Genomic DNA, 20,663 nt, shown 5'->3' with positions numbered 1-20,663 from the left:
ACACCTTGTTATCTCAGATTCTCCACATCTGCAGTTCCTACTATCTCTGAGGAATGTGGTAGCCAGGTTTGCAGCTGACACTAGAACAGATAGAAAAGGTAAGTGACGAGGATGATACAAGAAGTCTGCAGAGTTATATAGACAGGATTGGCGAGTGGACAAAATTTTGCAGATGGAATACAGTGTGAGAAACTGTGAGGTTATGTGCCTTGGCAAGAATAAAGGAGCAGAATGGAGAAGGACTATAGAAAGCTACAGATAGGAGGTATTTGGAATTCCACATACATAAATCACAAAAGCTAGCATACAAGTTTAGAGGGTGATAGGAAGGCAAATGGCATATAAGGCATTATTTCCAAGGGAATGGAGTATAAAATTAGCAGGTTCTTGCCAAAACTGTACAAGGCACTAGTTAGGTGACAGCAGGAATACTGGGAACAGTTTTAGGCCTCTTAGCTACAGAAGCTACACTGGCAGAGAGGCCAGAGAAGTTTCACTGGACTGATCCTGGATGTGGAGGGATTGGCTTATAAGGAGAGGCTGAATACGTTGGGCCTGTCCTCATTGGAGTTTAGAAGAATGAGAAGCAACCTTATTGAAATATACAAGATTCTAGGGGACTTGACAGGATGGATATAGACAGGTGGTTTTCCCTTGTGGGTCAGGGCCAAACGATATAACCTTAGAGAAATTCCTCAACATTCCTTACTCTGTCAGAAGATTGTGAATCTGTAGAATTATTTGTCAGATGGCGTTGAGACTGGGACATTAAGTATGTTCAAGGCTGAGATAGACAGATTTTTAATCAGGAAGGAAAAAAGAAGGAAAGTGAAGTTGAGAATTATCAGATCAGCTGTTCTGCTCCAATGTCTAATGGTCTTATGGACTGGCTGTTAAATATTTGAATGACCAAGGTGCATATAAAGAGAGAAAAGGAAAGGAGAAGGGGTAGCAGTCTTGCTTACAGAGAGCAATGCAGTGCTGGAGAAAGAGAATGTCTCAGAGGGTTCAAGAATGGAGTTTGAAATGACACAAAATGTGGAAGACTTATAAAATTTGAGGACAATGCAGAACTCCAAAAGGACAGAGACAAGTTGGTGGAGTGAGCAGATTGGTGGCAAATGAGGTTCAACGCAAGGAAGTACTAGGTGATGTACTTTGGTCAGAGGGATATTGAGAGACAATATAAATTAGGGGGTACAATTCTAAAGGGGGAATGGGAGCAGAAGGACATGGGTATATTTGTGCACAGACTAATGAAGATGGCAGGACAGGTGGAGAAAACAGTTAATAAAACATACAGTATCCTCAGATTTATTACTAGGACAACAGAGCAAGGAGGTGATGGGTACCACATTATAGAAGGGATATAAACAGTTTGGAGGCAGTGCAGAAGCATATTACAAGAATGGTTCAGGTGAGGAAAAACTTCTATTACGAGGATAGACAGAAGAAGTGGGACTATGTTCCGTGGAGCGAAGGCTAAGAGGAAGTCTGGTAGGGGTTCTCAATATCATGAGTGGATTGGATAGAACGGATAGAAAGAAACTGATCCTGCTCATGAAAGGAACAAAAATAGAGATTGTAGATCTGTTTTTGATTTGCAAAAGAATCAAATATGATGTGAGAGAAAACGTTTTTTCACAGTGAGTAGTTAGGGTATGGAATGCACTGGCTTGAAGTGTGGACACAGGTTCCATTGAGATATTAAAAAGGGTATCTGATGATTATTTGGATAAAAGTAATGTGCAGGGTGTAGGGAAAAAGCAGGAGAAAGACATGAGGTAGTGATGCTCATTTGCAGAGCTGCTGCAGACAAACTGGGTTGAATGAAACAAGGATCTGCGGATGCTGGAGATCTGAAACAAAAACAGAAATTGCGGCGAAACTCAGCAGTCTATCAGCACCTGTGGTGAGAAAGCAGAGTTAATGTTTCGAGTCCGATCACTCTTCATCTGATGACTCTGCTTACTTCCCATAATGCATCAAATGGTATTCTGCTTCACAATAGCTCTTCTGTGATTCTATACATAAAGGAGAGTCTGTGAATATAATGTAAAATGAAAGCCCATGGTTTAGGGGACAACATATTAACACAGACAGTGATTGGCTGGCTGGCTGGCAGGAAACCGTGTAAAGTAAATGGGTCTTGGTCTGATTGTTAGGATTTGATGAGTGGAATCCCATAAGGGTCATTAAATCATATATTACAGATAGGCTCTTCCGCCCATCAAGTCTGTGCCACCGAAAATAAACTACTACCTACAATAGTCTCACTTTCCTACATTAATTTTGAATATTATGATACCTCCAGTGCTCATCCAAGTATTTTTTAAATGTTGTGAGGTTTGTCACCTCAACAACCTTCCCAGGCAGTGCACTCTCTGGGAGAAAATGTTGTTCCTCAAATACCCTCTGAACCTCCTACCTTTCACTTTGAGATTATGTCCCCTTCTTACTGACCCTTCAACTAAGGGGAACAGCTGTTTTCTATCCACCTTGTCCATGTTCCTCGTAATTTTATCCAGTCCCCCCTCAGCCTTCTCTGTTCCAAAGAAAACAACCCAAACTTATCCAGTTTCTCTATGTAGCTGGAATGCTTCATCCCAGGCAATATCCTGTTGACTCTCCTCTACACCCCCTCCACTGCAATCCCATCCTTCCTATAGTGTGGTGACTGCATACAGTACTGCAGCTGTGGCCTGATCGAAGTTCTGTATAGTTCCAATCTAACCTCTCTGCTTTTATAATCCATGCCATGAATGATCAAGGCAAGCCTTGTGTGCCTTCTATTCTATTAAACCATCCTGCCACCTTCATGGATCTGTGGACAAGCACTGCAAGATCCCTTTGTTCCTTTAAGCTTCCTGGTGTCTTGCCATTTATTGAGTACTCCCTTGTCTTGTTCCTTTTACCAAAGGGCATCACCTTACATTTATCAGAGTTAAATTCCATCTGCTACTGATCTGCCCACCTGACTAATCCATTTGTAACTTCCTGAACCTGATATCTTCCTCCTCACTGTCAGTCAGGATCTGACCTGAGGCCTTAACCTTTTATAATTTAAATCAATGATTTGGATGAGGAGAGCAAAGGCACGGTGGCTAAATTCAAAGGGGACACCAAGATAGACAGGGAAGTATGCTATGAAGAAGACGTAAGTAAGTTACAGAGAAATATAGGTATGTTGAATACCAGCAAAAATCTGCCAGATGGACTACAATGCAGGAAAGTCTGACGTTGTCCATTTTGATTGGAAGACCAAAAAAGCAGGGTATTACTTAGTTGAAGAACAAGTGTAGAATTCCATGGTGCAGAAGGATTTAGGGATTCTTGTGCACGAGTCATACAAAGTCAGTGTGTAGGTACAGCACGTAAACAAGAAGGTTATTGGGATGTTATCCTTTCTGATAAGAGGGATTGAACTTAAAAGTAAAGATGCTATATTTTAGTAATGCAGTGCAATGGTGAGATCACATCTTGAATACTTTGTGCTGTTTGGTTCGCTTTATTCAGGGAAGGATATAAATGCAGTGGAACACTTTTGAAGAGGTTTATATATGTCGATACCTGCAATGAAGAGGTTGTTCCGTCATGAAAGACTGGACTAGCTCGACTTGTTTGCATTGGGGTTAGAAGATGTTGAGGAAACTAGGCCTATATTCTCTTGAGTTAGAAGAACAAGAGGTAATCTCACTCAAAAATACAAAATTCCTACAGGGTTCAACAGGGCAGATGCAGGAAGGATGTTTCCCCTGGGGGAGATTCTAGAACCAGGGCACAGTCTTACAATAGGTGGCCTTCAGAGCATTGAAATACAGAGGGATTTCGGGTACAAGTCCATACCTCCCTGAAAGTGGCAACACAAGTGAATAAGGTGGTAAAGAAGGCTTGCCTTCAGCAGTTGGGGCATTAAGTATAACGGTTGGCAAGACATGTTGCAGCTGTATAACACTTTAGTTATTCACATTTGGAGTAGTGTTCAGTTCTGGTCACCATACTATAGGATGGATGTGGAGGCTTTATAGGGGGTGCAAAAGAGGTTTACAAGGATGTTGCGTGGATTGGAGTGTATTAGCCAAAAAGAGAGGTTGAACTAACATGGATTGCATTTGCTTAAGTGTCGAAGGCTGTGGAGCTACCTGATAGAAGCATATAAAATTATGAGAGGCGTGGATACAGTGGATAGTTGGAATCTTTTTCCCAGGGTGGAAATTTCAAATACTAGGGTGCAGAGATTTAAGGTAAGAGGGGACACGTTTAAAGGAGGTGTGCAAGGAAGATCTTATCACATGGAGGGTGGTAGGTGCCTGGAAGACACTGCCGAAGCAGAGGTAGCAACGTTTAAGAGGCATCTAGACAGACACATGAATAGGCAAGGAATAGAGGGATACAGACCATGTGCAGGCAGAAAGAATTAGTTTAGAACGGTTGGCAGAGACATGGTGGGCCACTGGGCTGGTACCTGTATTTTACTATTCCATATAATAAGGAGTTAGGGCATTCAGGACTGGAATGAGAAAGAATTTGTTCATTTTAAAAACTGTGTAAAGATATACTGGAGACTCCTGATTATTATCTCTTTGAAAGACAAGGAGAGGCAGGATTGTTAGCTGTCACTCATCCAATTCAGTGCTGTTTTATAAATTTGACTCCATCTGAAAGAACTGTATAGGATGTCCTTTGCAGGTCTTTCTTAAAGGTTCTTGACACTCAGGGTGCATGGTTTAGCAGATTAACTCACAAGGACTGCAATTCACAATCTCAATGATAGGCTAATCAGTGGAACCTGCCAAAGGGTGCTTCCTAACAGCAATATTGCAGTTTCACATCAAAATCCAGAGCCAAGCCATGGGATGAACCTGTGTTAAAGGGAGAGAAGGATCCAGAAATCTGGAAAGGAAGTCAATTTATTTACCAATCTGAGAAAAATCCTTAGCTAAGGACTAGGTCAACAATTTGTGACAAGCAAAGCTGATGTATTCCAGTTGACTAGGGTATCTGAAATCAATAATATTAAAACAAAGGACTGCAGATGCTGCAAATCTAAAACGAAAGCAGAAATTGTGGGAGAAACTCAGCAGGTCCAGCAGCAGCTGTGGAGAGAAGGCAGAGTTAACATTTTGATTTCAGTATCTTTTCTTCTGAATAGCTGAGTTTCTCCAGAGGTTTCTGTTTTCTTGATCTGAAATCAAGAGTGATGGCACATTACATTGAGGCCTCCAACCCACTGAAGAGGGGTTTGTTAAAAAAGTTGATAAAGCACCTCAGATTTGTAAGCTGACAGTGTCCTGTGAGACAGTACCCAAGAAATGGAAGTGTGCATAATACTGGAAACTGTTTTCTCTAACTGGCAGACAGTTGCTGCTGAAGCTGTACCAGGAATGTTGGTAAACCCTATCTCAAGTTAGGCTGCAGTCTGGAAAGAATTGCTGATTCTACTCATGCTTTCACTTGTTAGGTATTATAGAGATACGTGTGTCTGTTTCAGAGAGTGTGGGGCATGGCATGTCTGGAATGTGGTGCATGTGTCTTTCTGTGTGACACACATGCACATGTGTATGTTGGTGCATGCATTTAAGGTGTGTGTGTGTGTGTGTGTGTGTGTGTGTGTGTGTGTGTGAGAGAGAGAGAGAGAGAGAGAGAGAGAGAGAGAGAGAGATGTGAAACCAGTAGGAGATGGAACAAGAACAGTGTTGGAGTTGAACTGTTCTGCATACACAGCAATGGGACTGTAATCGAGGCTAACTTCTCTGGAGTATTTGGTAACCTGATGTGCACCACGGCACTGCTGACTGCCTGCTATGCAGTCTCAATCTCAAGGAATGCTCAGAAAGTAGAGTAATAACTACAGACATGGTGTGTAGCTGCAAATACCTTGCAAGTGAATTGTCCTGAAAAGTCAACCCAAAGGAGCAAGAGTAGCTCCACACAAATGGATTTTCTTATGGCATGTACATCAGAGCTACTGGATTTAAATAAAGTGTGTTCATTGGGAAATATTTCTAGAATGCTTTAAAATCAATTTTCTTTGTTCTAGATATTTTCCTAATTCACCCCTTGAATTGATAATAACCCAAAACTTCTTTGTCTGCCAATTCTATTCTCCCATCTCCACAGATAGTTCGATGAAAAGTAAATGTTCGTCTGATGGAGATCCTGTAACAGTGAAAACATCACTTACAGCTAAAGTGGTGTGAGGTGAATAACTGTCAATGAACAAGAGTAATGATACCTTACCTGGCTGAGGAGCTGCCTTATGCCTTTGGCTTTTCTCTTTCTTAAACTTTGGCACAATTCTGAACATAGCACTTCGACTGTTTCTTTTGGCAAATTCCAATGAATGGTCCTATTGAAAAGGAGGTGATTCTTTTGTTAGTTGAAAGTGTTATAAGGCCTAAACCCATCTCAACGACAGAGACAACTCTATTCAGCAAAACTTTCTTCCAGAAGTTGTTAACTGCTCTCATGTTATCTGGCAGGCCTTACGTGGAGTCAGGAGTCACTGTTCAGCACCAAGCATCGGCGTGTGGTTTGTGGACTTACTGACCGCAGCAGATGGGAGCCAGACATCAGAAGTAGCCTGCACTCCCTTCCACCCAATATGGTCAGAAAAGCTCTGTGCAGGGCACAGTTCCAATATGAGCAGATCATCCAACACACGTTCACATCAAATAATAACAGACACTAATTTATAACATACGGTGTAGATTAATCTTATCAGTGTGCTCTAGAACGTAGAACATTGAACATAGAACATTACAGCGCAGTACAGGCCCTTCAGCCCTAGATGTTGCGCCAACCTGTGAAACCAATCTGAAGCCCATCTAACCTAAACTATTCCATTATCATTCATATGTTTATCCAATGACCATTTAAATGCCCTTAAAGTGGGCGAGTCTACTATTTTTGCAGGCAGGGCATTCCACGCCCTTACTACTCTCTGAGTAAAGAACCTACCTCCGACATCTGTCCTATATCTATCACCCCTCAATTTAAAGCTATGTCCCCTCGTACTAGCCATCACCATCTGAGGAAAAAGGCTCCCACTGTCCACCCTATCTAATCCTCTGATCATCTTGTATGTCTCTATCAAGTCACCTCTTAACCTTCTTCTCTCTAACGGAAACAGTCTCAAGACCCTCAGCCTTTCCTCATAAGACCTTCCTTCCATACCAGGCAACATCCTGGTAAATCTCCTCTGCACCCTTTCCAATGCTTCCACTCCTTCCTATAATGCGGTGACCAGAACTGTACGCAATACTCCACGTGCGGCTGCACCAGAGTTTTGTACAGCTGGAACATGACCTCATGGCTCCGAAACTCAATCCCTCTACCAATAAAACCTAACATACTGTACGCCTTCTTAACAACGCTATCAACCTGGGTGGCAACTTTCAGTGATCTATGCACGTGGACACCGAGATCTCTCTGCTCATCCACACTACCAAGAATCTTACCATTAGCCCAGTACTCTGTATTCATGTTACTCCTTCCAAAGTGAATCACCTCACACTTTTCCGCATTAAACCCCATTTGCCACCTCTCAGCCCAGCTCTGCAGCTTATCTATGTCCCTCTATAACCTGCAACATCCTTCCGCACTATCCACAACTCCACCGACTTTGGTGTCATCCGCAAATTTACTAACCCATCCTTCTACGCCCTCATCCAGGTCATTTATAAAAATGACAAACAGCAGTGGCCCCAAAACAGATCCTTGAGGTACACCACTAGTAACTGAACTCCAGGATGAACATTTCCCATCAACCACCACCCTCTGTCTTCTTACAGCTAGCCAATTTCTGATCCAAACCGCTTAATCACCCTCAATCCCCTGCCTCCGTATTTTCTGCAATAAACTACCATGGGGAACCTTATCAAACGCTTTACTGAAATCCATATACACCACATCAACCGCTTTACCCTCATCCACCTGTTTGGTCACCTTCTCAAAGAACTCCATAAGGTTTGTGAGGCACGACCTACCCTTCACAAAACCGTGTTGACTATCCCTAATCAAGTTATTCCTTTCTAGATGATTATAAATCCTATCTCTTATAATCCTTTCCAACACTCTACCCACAACCGAAGTAAGGCTCACTGGTCTATAATTACCAGGGTTGTCTCTACTCCCCTTCTTGAACAAGGTGACAACATTTGCTAGTCTCCAGTCTTCTGGCACTATTCCTGAAGACAATGACGACATAAAGATCAAAGCCAAAGGCTCTGCAATCTCCTCTCTAGCTTCCCAGAGAATCCTAGGATAAATCCCATCCGGCCCAGGGGACTCATCTATTTTCACACCTTCCAGAATTGCTAACACCTCCTCCTTATGAACCTCAATCCCGTCTAGTCTAATAGACTGTATCTCAGTATTCTCCTCGACTACATTGTCTTTTTCCTGTGTGAATACTGATGAAAAATATTCATTTAGCACCTCTCCTATCTCTTCGGACTCCACGCACAACTTCCCACTACTGTCCTTGACCGGCCCCAATCTTACTCTAGTCTAGACTGCACAATTACACTGCCACATGGATGTAACAGCTAATTTTCTCTGCGTTGTGTCTTAATGTGAAAGAGGATATGCAAATCCAATCTCCCATTCTGTTGCAATGCCCAGGATATATATAAAAATATAAAATTCTAACAGAACTAGAAAAGTGAGATGCAGCAAGGATGTTTCTGATAGTGGGGGAATGCAAAATAAGGGGTCATAGCTTAAGGATAGGGAGTAAACCTTTCAGGACTGACTTGAGGAGAAGTTTCTTCACCCAGATAGACTTAGAGTCATACAGCACGGAAACAGGTCCATGCTGAAGATAATCCCAAACTAAACTACTCCCACCTGCCTGCTCCTGACCCATATTCCTCCAAACCTTTCCTATTCTTGTACTTATCCAAATGTCTTCTAAATGCTATAATTGTACCCACATCCACCATTTCGTCAGGAAGTTCATTCCACACGCGAACCACCCTCTGTATTAAAAAAAAAATCTGCCCTTCATTTCTTTTTTAAATCTCTCTCCTCTCACCTTAAAAATATGCCCCCTTGTCTTGAAATCCCTCATCCTAGAGAAAAGACAACTACCATTAACTCTATCTATACCTCTCATTATTTTATAAACTTCTATCTTTTCTATCTTTAGCTTCTCTTATCTTCCTCTTAGTGCTTTTTTCTTTCTTCTCTCACGGGCCTCTGACGACATCCAGCCTCGGGCGAGCAACAATTCCCAGCCCTGTGGTGACGACTCTTGGCCCTCCTGGTATCTGGTGATGACTCCTAGCCTGGTGTGACAACCTCCCACCGTGGCGTGGCATGGCATGGTGACCTACCGGTCTCCTGCAGCATCCTCCTCGGCCCAGTGTGACAGTCTAAAGTGATCTCCCAGCCTCATGATACTCAAGGTGAAGCCCAGCACAGTCTGGAGCCAGGGACCGATGTGGACTGGAAGTTTCGTGCCAGTGCGGTCTGTTATACTGAATTTTTACTTCTGCAATGCTAGACATTTTATTTCTCTATTGTCTAAGACCTTGTAACTAAAGAAGCTGTGCCTAGATACAGTGACGACTTAGATACAAAGGTAAGTATAAATCTTTCACTATATTAAGTGAATATATATGACAATAAAGGCTAATTCTACTCAATTCAATTCAGTTCATCAAGTCACCTCTGAACCTCCTACGCTCCAGTGAAAAAAGTCTCAGCTTATCCAGTCTTCAGATAGCGGTGAGCCTGTGGAGTTCACTACCACAGGAAGTGGTTGAGGCCAAAACATTAAGTGTTTTAAAGAAGGAGGTAGGTATAGCTGTTGAAGACTTGAATTTAGAGACCCTCTCATGGACTCAGGACACCCCAAAATCAACAGAATGCTTTTCAGCATTCTCACAACATAGACATCATGACTTGTGCACCTAAAACTCCCACAAGTCCCAATCACAAGATAATCTGAACTTTTTAGCAATATTACAGGAGGGATAAATATTAGTACACAGTACCGGAGAAAATGCTCTTTTCTCTTCTTCCACTAGTGCCATGGAGTTCTCTAAACCTTCCTGGGGTCTCACTTCATTCAAGAACTGGTACCTCTGATAGTGCAGCACTCCCTCAGGGCCAGTGGGAATGTGATTCAGGCCATACTGACATTGCCCCCTCTCATTGCTGTAGATGTATAGCGGTGTGAAACAATCAAAGGAGCTGTGAAATTACATATATGACCTACCATTCCAAAGCATGATTAAATGTATTTTTTTCAGTACTGCGCTGGAGTGCTAGCCTGGATTCTGTGGTCAAGACTCTGGAGGGCAACCTGAACCTATAATCTCCTGATTCAGAGGCTGTGACATTAGCCAATCATTTTGAAGGGCCTCACTTGTTCTTTCTAATAGTCTCTTTGTAATTATATAGAGCTTTGGTGAGACTGAGCCCAGAGTAGATTGTTGGTTTACTGTAAGGATGTTACTAAACTGGAAAGGTTGCAAAAAAGATTTACAAGGATGTTACTGAGACGGGAAGGTTTAAATTATAAGGAGAGGCTTGATAGGCTAGGAGTCTTTTCTCTGGAGTGTAGAAGGAGTGACCTTATAGAGGTTTATGAAAAGGTGATTGGCCAAGGTCTTTTCCAAGGGTAGGGGAGTCCAAAACTAGAGGGCATTGATTTAAGGTAAGAGGGGACAGATTTAAAAGGGGCCAGAACAGCAACATTTTCACACAGAGGGTGGTGTGTGTATGGAACGAGCTGCCAGAGGAAGTGATAGAGGCAGATACAATTATAACATTTAAAAGACATTTGGACAGGTACGTGGATAGGAAAGGTTTCAGAGGGATATGGGCCAAGCACAGAGAAATGGGACCAGTTCAGTTTAGGAAACCTAGTTGGCATGGACCAGGTGGGCCAAAGGGCCTGTTTCTGTGCTGAATGACTTTATGACTCCTTTCCCAAGAAAAGATATACTTGCCAGGAGAGGCTGTAACAAAGATTCATTCCAAGGATTAGAGAACTGTGCTAAAAGGAAAGATGGAGTAAAAGGGGCCTAAATTCTCTAAGTTGATTTCATAGAAATGTATGACATTCTGAGAGGGCACAACAGAGAAAATGCTGAGGGGACTACCTTCTAACAAATCTAGAACTGGGTGTCAAAATCCCAGGATAACAGGTGAGCTGGATTCATTTCAGATGTTTGTAAATCTTTGCACTTAGAACTGTCGATACCCGGTGCAGGAGCATACTTAAGGCTGGGGTCAATAGACTTTCTGTGTGTAACAAATGAAGTGATAAAGGCCATTGACTGAAACATTAATTGTGTTTCCTCTTCTACAGGTTTTGCCAAGATATGCCCAGTACTTACAACATTTTCTGGTTTTTATTCCAGATTTCCAGCAGTCACACTACTATGCTTTTGTAAGTGAATCAAAGAATGTGGGGATGCGGAGGGGTACTTGCAGTTGATTTGGAAGGTCAGCCATCAACTTACCAAATGATGGTGCAGAATGTGGAGATCACATTGGCTAGCTTCCCTTCTCTGATTTCTTTATGATGTTCCTGTTTGACTTGGACATACCCTAAGCTTCAGATGAGATCCATTGATAGGGATTGCATTGTCCGGCAGCCATGTCACCTCCATCCATAACATCAAGTGGGCCCTGTCCCAGGATCTTTCCTTGTCTTGTCATGCCCCACAGGGCCTTGAGAACATTACATCTGAGAATGAGGAGCCCTGGCTTTTAAACCAATACAGATTAGAATCTCATTGCTCCATACCTCTTCAGCTGTTGGCTGCAGCACATGATAAAGCCATGGAATCTCTGCAAGCTTTCCCAACTCAACATCTACAAGGTGTAATGCTGTTGACAGCTGCTCCTCCTGAGGTGAGTCCAGTTGCTGCCAGGAATTCAAAAGAGAAAAGCAGTTAGCCACTACATTTATAATGGTTATTCTAGCCTTCACTGTCAGTTTAATTATATAGATGTACATCTTCACATCTCATGGCGAGCAGATATCACACAGTGGGACTGTGAGAGACAGAGTGGGGAAAAGACTGAAGACCCTCTCTTCGTAGGTTTGAAACATAAAAGGTTAAAACGGCTCTGCTGGTGTTTGGTTTTCCAAACTTTAGCAAACTCACCCAACTTGGTTCCTTCCCCAATCTCTGTATCTCTCTCTGCATCCCCCTTCACCTAACTGGGACAGCAAATGGGCCAATGTGCTTTGCAAGGCTTTACCATCCATTAAATTGCCTTGTTTTTGTTCACCTTCCAAGGGATTGCTCTTTGAAGTGGTCATGACTCTCATTACCAGGCACAAATATTCTGATGCCTGCTCCAACCCAATTGCCTCCACTTCTTTGCACAGGCTGGACAAGCTCACAAGACGTTTGTACGTTGATAAGGAGTCTTGCGCTCAGGTCAGTAGAAATTGTAGACTACTAACAATATATGCTGAAGGAAAGGCCCTTTGGAATGGAAGGAAGACCTGCTTCTAGACACCCCGTTCCATGATGTAGAATAACATTTGCTTGCTGGTCTTCCTTTGCCTTCAATGGGTGAATATTGCAGCTCACTGATAGCCAAATGCAAAGTAAGGGCAGTATACAGCCTATGTTTCTGCTGGCACCAGTCTATCCCGGACCCTCCATCCCATGTGGCCCTTTCACAGCCAATACTTCATGAGTTACACACCTGGAGGTGCAACTCCAGTATCTGGATCAACTCGCGTTACATAATCTTGCAAGCCATGCAACTTTGCATGGAGTGTTGTGCCTAATGAGCTTTCGGTTTTGACAATCTCTTCACTGTCTAGCTCCTTTACATTTCCTGCATTTTCTATTCACAGGATGTTTGAGCACAGTTGCCCCAATTATCTATTTTTAGCTCTATTAGCTTTCGATATGGGACTACAAAGTAAACCGTGCAGAAGAGGAAAGAGAAATTCAGAACTATTACTGGAACTGAAGATCTAAAACAGGCCTTTCCACATTCCAAAACCACAATAATTTATTTACGCTTGGAATTATTCTCTTCAGCACTAAATGCAGAATTAGACTGGTTCAGATGGTTATTAAATATTTCCTCATTGAACATGATCTAGTGGATCTGGATAAGTTTCAGTTTGCAAGATCTTATTTACTACAATAGGCAGCCTTAACAAACTGGGCTCCCGAAAAATGTGCACTTAAGGAAATTTGACTCAAGTATCTAAATATTGACAGTCTTTGTAGTTGCATGGAGCAGAAATGTGTTGGTGATCATGGTTCACATGACTGAAATATAGGACAGGTTTAATGGACCAGTTGACTTTTACTGGGCTGGTGGGTGGCACAGTGGCTCAGTGGTTAGCACTGCTGCCTCATAGTACCAGGGACACGAGCTCGAGTCCACCTTCAGGTGACTGCCTGTGTGGAGTTTGCACATTCTGCCCGTGTCTGCATGGGTTTCCGCCAGGTGCTCCAGTTTCCCCCCCAGCAGTCCAAAGATTTGCAGGTTAGGTGGATTGGCCATGGTAAATTGTCCATAGTATCTAGAGATTTGATAGCTGGATGGGTTAGCCATGGGAAATGCAGGGTTACAGGGACAGTGTATGGGGTTGGGTCTGAGTGGGGTGCTCTTCAGAGGGCTGGTGAAAATGGCCTCTTTCCGTACTGTAGGGATTCTATGATACCCAGTGTGTTTTTTCACATGATTTTATGTCAGTGGTCTGCTGCTTTCCAGAGTGAAATATGAGAGCCTTGAGCCCAGGAGATCACAGGTTGCCTTATATTTCTCAATTAGCTATTTGTGGAGTGGGGCATTTGAAAAGGAGTGGACATAGGAAAGATGCCTCATTGTTGAATTAGTCCTCAATTGGAATATCAGGACCTGTTCATTTTGGAAAGTGGACAAAATTGTGACTGAATGGAAATAAAGAAAGGACCATTCCTTTCTGCAGAAACTAGTGAACATCTGAAAGGTGTTGTCAGCGACTATGCCTTTCCATGCACCTTTAAAGGCAAGCTGGTGGGGAATCAGGGGACAGAGAGAGACAGACAGAGACAAAGAAAGTGAGGAGTGGATCAAATGTTGGATTATCAGAGTGTGGGGTTGGCTTGGTGGATCAGTTGAATCCTTTCCTGCCCAAAACATCTTATTCCTACCCGAATACTGGTAGCACATGGAACGCTCAGGTTAGAGAGAATGAGAGTCAATGCCTGCAGAATTAACTGATGCCATCACCTTACCAGAGGAACTCTTCCAACAAGCAATGATTCCGTTTCATTATGCAGTGCTTTCACATTGCTGGCTATCTCAATCGCTGCGTTCCTGGTAAGACTCTGCATTGAGGAAACAGAAAGAATATAAGTCGGCTGATTGGATATATTTAAAGGGGTGCTCGATCATTTCGCACAAGTGTTGACAGGAATTTAACTGGAGAAACCGAACTCACGACTAACAACTCTGACCGGAGATTCTTCTTCAGATCACTAGAAGTCCAGACACAACCCTAAATCAAAGGTCACTGCATAACTAGGAATTCAGTGGATCCCCAAGGTAAATTTACGACAGCCAGACTTGTGAATGCATAGGTTCAAGATTTCTATGCTTGCTCATGGAATTAAATGTGTTACAGACCAAAAAAAGCATCAGTGATATGTTGTGTATGGTGCTCCTCAAAATAACAAGTTTAAAAGGTTAGAAATGAGGGAGGAAAGAAACTGACTAAACACAGAACAGCTGTACTTCTCTTCTGCAGGAACCTCTTCTATCTCAAGACATGATGGTGGAGTAAAAGTGACAGCGGCAACACGATTATGAAATTGACTGAGTGACAGGAAACAGAATTAGTGATTTTTCAAACTTGAAGAAGGTTTGTACTGGACTTCCCAGGTTTTGGTACTGGGACGCTTGCTCTTTCTGATATAGATGGACCTTGGTGTACAGGGGACAAACTCAAAATTTGCGCATGACACAATACTTGGAAGCATTGTACACTGAACAGAATGTTGTAGAACCTCCAAAGATTTAGACAAGTTGGTGGGACGGGCCATCAGGTGTCAAGAACAGAGACAGAAAATCGAAAATGAAGAGTACAATTCTAAATAGATTGCCGAGAAGCACATGTACCTCAGTGTATATGGTAAACATTAAAGGTGGCAGATCAAGTTTAGACAATGCTTAGTAAAATGTATAATATCCTGAATTTATTAATATTAATTTTGGATGGGTATATGAATAGGAAGGGCTTACAGGGATCTGGGCCAAATGCTGGCAAATGGGACTAGATTAATTTAGGATATCTGGTCGGCATGGACAAGATGTACTGAAGGGTCTGTTTCCATGCTGTACAGCTTTATGAATCTATAATCCTAATAAGAGCATGGAAGAGCAGGCAAGTTATGTTAAACTGACATACAACACTAGTTCAGCCTCATCCACAGTACTGTGTCCAGTTCTGGGCACCACAGTTTAGGAAAGATGTGAAGACATTCGAGAAAGGACAAAAAAAGTTCAAGAATGATCGCAGGGATGAGGAACTTCAGCTATACGGACAGATCGAAGGAGTTGGACTGTTTTCCTTGGTGAAGAGAGGTGATATTATGGAGAGGTCCAAACAGAATAGATAGGAAGAAACTAGTAGTGGAAGGATTAAAAATAAGAAAACACAGATTTAAAGGAATTGGCAAACAAGCAATTCCAACATGAGGAAAAGTCTTATTTCACAATGTGAATGGTTATAATCAAGAATGCACAGCTCCAAACTGTGGTAGAGGCAGGATATAATGCCTAAACTTTGTAGATTCCTTTGAATAACCAGAGTAACCCATTTTAGAAAGGTCAGATACTGTTTGGAATGGTTAAAAGTAGGCACAAATCTGCATTAAAAAGTGCATAAAATTATTAACTGCCAACAGACATAACAAAAGCAACCGTCAAAAGATGTATGAAGAGCAACTGTCAAAATTGTCACAAAGGCCTGTTAAGAGGAACTATCAAACTATCAACCTGTCAAAAACATCGAGGATCAATCAGGAGCGTCAAAAGGAACTGCCAAAAGCTGCTGTCAAAGGAACCTGTCAAGCCATGAAGATGTTTAAAAATCATACCCTTTAAGTCTTTGGAAAAAATGTTTCTAGGTTTAAAAACATAACTATTTATTGTTTCACTTTGTCTGGTGACGTAATTCTAAGGGAATACCATTCCGGGCTTGGTGCTGTTTGAATGATTACACAACTATCCACTATCACAGTAAGGTACCTGTCATTTCACAGCTTTACTGACAGCTATATGTGGTTATATACTCTATGAAGTGGATTCATGAATTCCAATGCTTATTGTTATAAGGGATTACATACTTGAATGTTGTTGTTGGTTTATAGTTTGTTTTGCCAGACAACTTTATATATTTGCAGGAATGTAAACATACTAAATGGGTTTTTATGAATGAGCTTACTTTTTATAGTTAGCCTGCAACAGACACTTAACAACTATATTTTATTTCATTTCTTCATGGATCCTGGAGCCTGCACATGATGGATAGTGTGTGATTTGGCAATACCTCCCAATATTCAAAAAGGGAGGTAGAGAGAAAACAGGGAATTATAGACCAGTAAGCCTAACATTAGAAGTGGGGACAATTCTCAAATCCATTATTAAGGACTTTAGAAAGCAGTGGCAGGATCAGATAGCCAGCATGGATTTATAAGGGGAAATCATGCTTGACAAATTTGTTGGAATTCTATGAAGATATAACCAACAGAGTTGACAAGGGGGAGCCAGTCTATTTGGACTTAGAGAAAGCATTTGACAAAGTCACGCATAAGAGATTATTGTGCAAGGCTAAAGTATACGGAATTGGGGGAAGTGTATTGAGATGGATAGAAAACTGGTTTGCAGAGAGGAACAAAGAGTAGGTATTAAGGGGTCCTTTTCAAATTGGCAGATAGTAACTCGTGGGGCGCCACAGGGATCGGTGCTGACACCCCAGCTATTCACAATATATATTAATGATTTGGATGAGGGAACAAAATGTAACATCTCCAAGTTTGCAGATGATACCAAGTTGGGTGGGAGGGTGAACTGTGACGAGGATGAAGAGATCCTTCAGCATGATCTGGACAGGTTGAGAGAGTGGGCAAATCAATGGCTGATGTAGTATAATTTGGATAAATATGAGGTTATTCACTTTGGAAGCAAAAAGGAGGCAGATTACTACCTAAATGGCTGTAAATTGGGAGAGGGGAGCGTGCAGCGGGACCTGGCCGTCCTTGTGCAGTTGCTGAAGGTGAGCGTGCAGATGCAGCAGGTGGTAAAGAAGGCAAATGGATGTTGGCCTTCATTGCGAGAGGTTTCGAGTACAGGAGCAGGGATATGTTGTTGCAGTTGTACAGGGTCTTGGTGAGACCACACCTGGAATATTGTGCGCAGTTTCGGTATCCTTTTCTGAGGAAGGATGCTGTTGCTCTTGAGGGAGTGTAGAGAAGGTTTACCAGGCTGATTCCAGGAATGTCGGGACTGACGTATGAGGAGAGAGTGACTGGGGTTAGGATTGTTTTCGCTGGAGTTCAGATGAATGAGGGGGGATCTCATAGAGACTTATAAAATTCTAACAGGACTAGACAGGGTGGATGTGGGGAGGATGTTCCCAATGGTGGGTGTGTCCAGAACCAGGGGTCACAGTGTGAGGAATCGGGGTAAAACATTTAGGATGGAGGTGAGGAGGCATGTCTTCACCTAAAGAGTGGTGAGCCTGTGGAATTCATTAACACAGGAAGTAGTTGATGCCAAAACATTGAATGTATTCAAGAGGTGACCAGATATAGCACTTAGGGCGAATGAGATCAAAGGTTATGGGGAAAAAGCAGGATTAGGATCAGCCATGATTGTGAAGAATGGCGGAGCAGACTTGAAGGGCCTAATGGCCTCCTCCTGCTCCTATCTTCTATGTTTATATGTTGTGGCAAAGAGTAGCAGGTGGCGTAAATGGGGTTGACACAAAGTTGGTATAGGTCCATAAGGGGTTATTGATAGTGAATACAGGAGCATAGTGGCATGGAGTGGCTTTCAGGGTTGGATACAGGGAATGAAGTGGCGTAGACGGGGCATGGGGAGTGTGCACAATGCTGGTATGGGTAGGAAGAATGTTTACAGTTTGGACACAGTGCTGGAACGCTGAGGCATGACCAACCCTCCTCCATACATGGCATCATCCTCGCAACCTCTGCTGTGCATCCCACACTGCCCCTTTTAACACCACTTACCAGTCAGGATCAAAAAGCCGACATTTGGCCAGTCACTTTTACAAGTTGGCTTACAAAGAACTTAGGAGCTGAAAGGAGGCTATCCAGCCTTTTCAAAAAACACTGGCATTGGAGGCTGTTCAAAAGAAATTCAACTAGGCTATTCCTAGATAGTTAGGTTTGTGGGATCTCATTGAAACATACAGGATTCTGATGAACTTGACAGGGCAGATGTTGAGAAGATGTTTCCAGTAGTTGGCAAATCTTAAACTAGAGGACTTAGATACATTATACTGGGACATCATTTAAAACCGAGATGAGAAGAAATTTCCTCGTCTAGAACAGAGTGAATGTCTGGAATTCTCTAATTAGTGATTTGTGGAGGCTGGATCACTGAAGGTATTTAAAGATGAGGTAGACAGATTTTTTTTAAACTTTTAACTTTTTAAAACTTATTTGGATGGGAATGGAGAAGGTCACTCCCAGACCGGAGGGACATGGGGAGGTGAGTCCCGGACCGGAGGGACATGTGGTGGTGAGTCCCGGACCAATGGAACGGCGTGGATAGGCAAGTCCTGGACCGGAGGGACGTCATGAAGAGGTGAGATCCGGACTGAAGAAATGTCGCGGAGAGGAGAGTCCCGGACTGGAGAGACGTCATGGGTAGGGGAGTCCCAGACCGGAGGAACACGGTGGGAAAGTGAGGCCCGGAACGGAGGAACGCGGTGGGAAAGTGAGTCCCGGACCGGAGGGGTGTCGTGGGGAGGTGAGCCCCGGACCGGAGGAACACGGTGGGGAGGTGAGTTCCGGAATGGAGGAACGCGGTGGGGAGGTGAGTCCCGTACCGGAGGGACATTGCAGGGAGGTGAGTCCCAGACTGGAGGGACGTCACGGGGAGATGAGTCCCGGATTGGAGGAATGTTGCGAGGAGGTGAGTCCCGGACTGGAGAGACATTGCAGGGAGGCAAGTCCCAGACATGAGGCCATTCTGGTGTGGTGAGTCCCTTTGTGGACTGGAGACGAGGCCTCGAGTTTTGAAGCCCGGTGTAGACTGCAGACTTTGGTCCAGCGTGGTCTGGAGGCTAGGTACTGGCATGGACTGGAGTGGAAGGACTGTAAATTGGGTACTTTTCTTTTTCCTTCTTATTCTTATGCTGACAATTTTTTCTATTTTACACCAAATACTTCAGTATCTGTACCTAGGTCCTTGTACCCAAGATGTCACCGTAAGTAGCGACATTGCAAACTTTTCATTGCACTCATTTGAGTACACGTGACAATAAAGCTAACTCATTCAATTCAATCCCCAGATAACTGCTGAGCAATAGTGCTAGTCCGTGCACAGCATAACTATTATAGTTAAATATCAGACCCAACAAAGTATCTAGGATCTATTATCTTCAAGTATAAAAAGTTTGTGTTCATAGCAAAATGTAACCTGTTGGACTAGTGCTTGCCCATTGAAAGATCTGTTCAACTGGTTCCACTCCCCTGATCCTTCCCCACAAGCTCTGCAATTATTTTCCTTTTCTGGAATTTATTTAATTATTAGTTATGAAGACAAACTGAATAGGTTGGGTTTGTTTTCCTTGGAAAAGAGGCCGAGGGGTGATTTGATTGAGGTATACAAAATTATATGAGGTAAACATAAAATAGATTGTGAGAATCTCTCCCGTCATGCAACATATCTAAGTTCAGAAGGCACAATTTTAAGGTGGGGACCAAGTGGTTTAGAGGAGATATGAGAGAATTGTTTTCACCTGGACGGTGGGAGGAATATGAAACATGCTGCACAAAAGGGTGGTGAAGGCAGATGCTCTTGCAACATTTAATAAGCATCTGGATGAGTACGTTAAATGACAAGGCATATAGGCTGTGCACCAAGTGCAGGTAAATGGGATTAGTGTAGTTTGGTGTTTGTTGGTCAGCACAGACGTGGTGGGCCGAAGGTGGTGTTGCAATGCAGTATGGCTCTTTGACTCTATTAGGAATCTTCAAAAGGGATGTAAATAGTTTAAATTAATGGGCAAACATTTGGCAGATTGGGTGTACTGAAGGAAAATACAAGACAAGTCTTGTTACAATTGTACAAAACATTGGTGAGACAGCATCCAAAGTTGTGTATTCAGCTTCAGTCTTCTTACTTGAAGAGGGATGTATTTGTTTAGGGAGTGATTCAGGGAAGATTCACTAGGCTGATTCTTGGAAGGAAAGAGTAGTCTTATGAGGAAAGGTTGAGCAAGTTGGGTCTAAACATATTGGACTTTAGAAGATGAAGAGGTGATCTTATTGAAATATAAGAGAGTCTCAGGAGGCTTGAAAGGCTAGATACTGACAGGATACTTCCCTGCATAGATTCAAAGAGTCATACAGCACGAAAACAGACCCTATGGTCCAACCAGTCCATGTTGACCATAATCCCACATTAAACTAGTCCCACCTGCCTGCACT

The 20,663-nt window shown here is 42.8% G+C and overlaps 1 protein-coding gene across 1 annotated transcript in view; it reads right to left on the bottom strand.

Annotated features, from left to right (window-relative positions):
- LOC109919377 (diacylglycerol kinase eta-like) overlaps window positions 1-20,663 on the bottom strand; it is a 139,952-nt gene that overhangs the window by 41,190 nt on the left and 78,099 nt on the right. The window contains exons 15-17 of the mRNA XM_048602936.1: window positions 14,217-14,309; window positions 11,765-11,884; window positions 6,241-6,349 (exon numbers count right to left, since the gene is read on the bottom strand). Of these exons, the coding sequence (XP_048458893.1) occupies window positions 6,241-6,349; window positions 11,765-11,884; window positions 14,217-14,309 (322 nt within the window). The remainder of the gene's footprint in view (window positions 1-6,240; window positions 6,350-11,764; window positions 11,885-14,216; window positions 14,310-20,663) is intronic.

The sequence above is a fragment of the Rhincodon typus genome, chromosome 11 (assembly GCF_021869965.1).
Source record: "Rhincodon typus isolate 14 chromosome 11, sRhiTyp1.1, whole genome shotgun sequence".
NCBI lineage: Eukaryota > Metazoa > Chordata > Chondrichthyes > Orectolobiformes > Rhincodontidae > Rhincodon > Rhincodon typus.
This window is presented reverse-complemented; position numbering and strand designations above follow the sequence as displayed.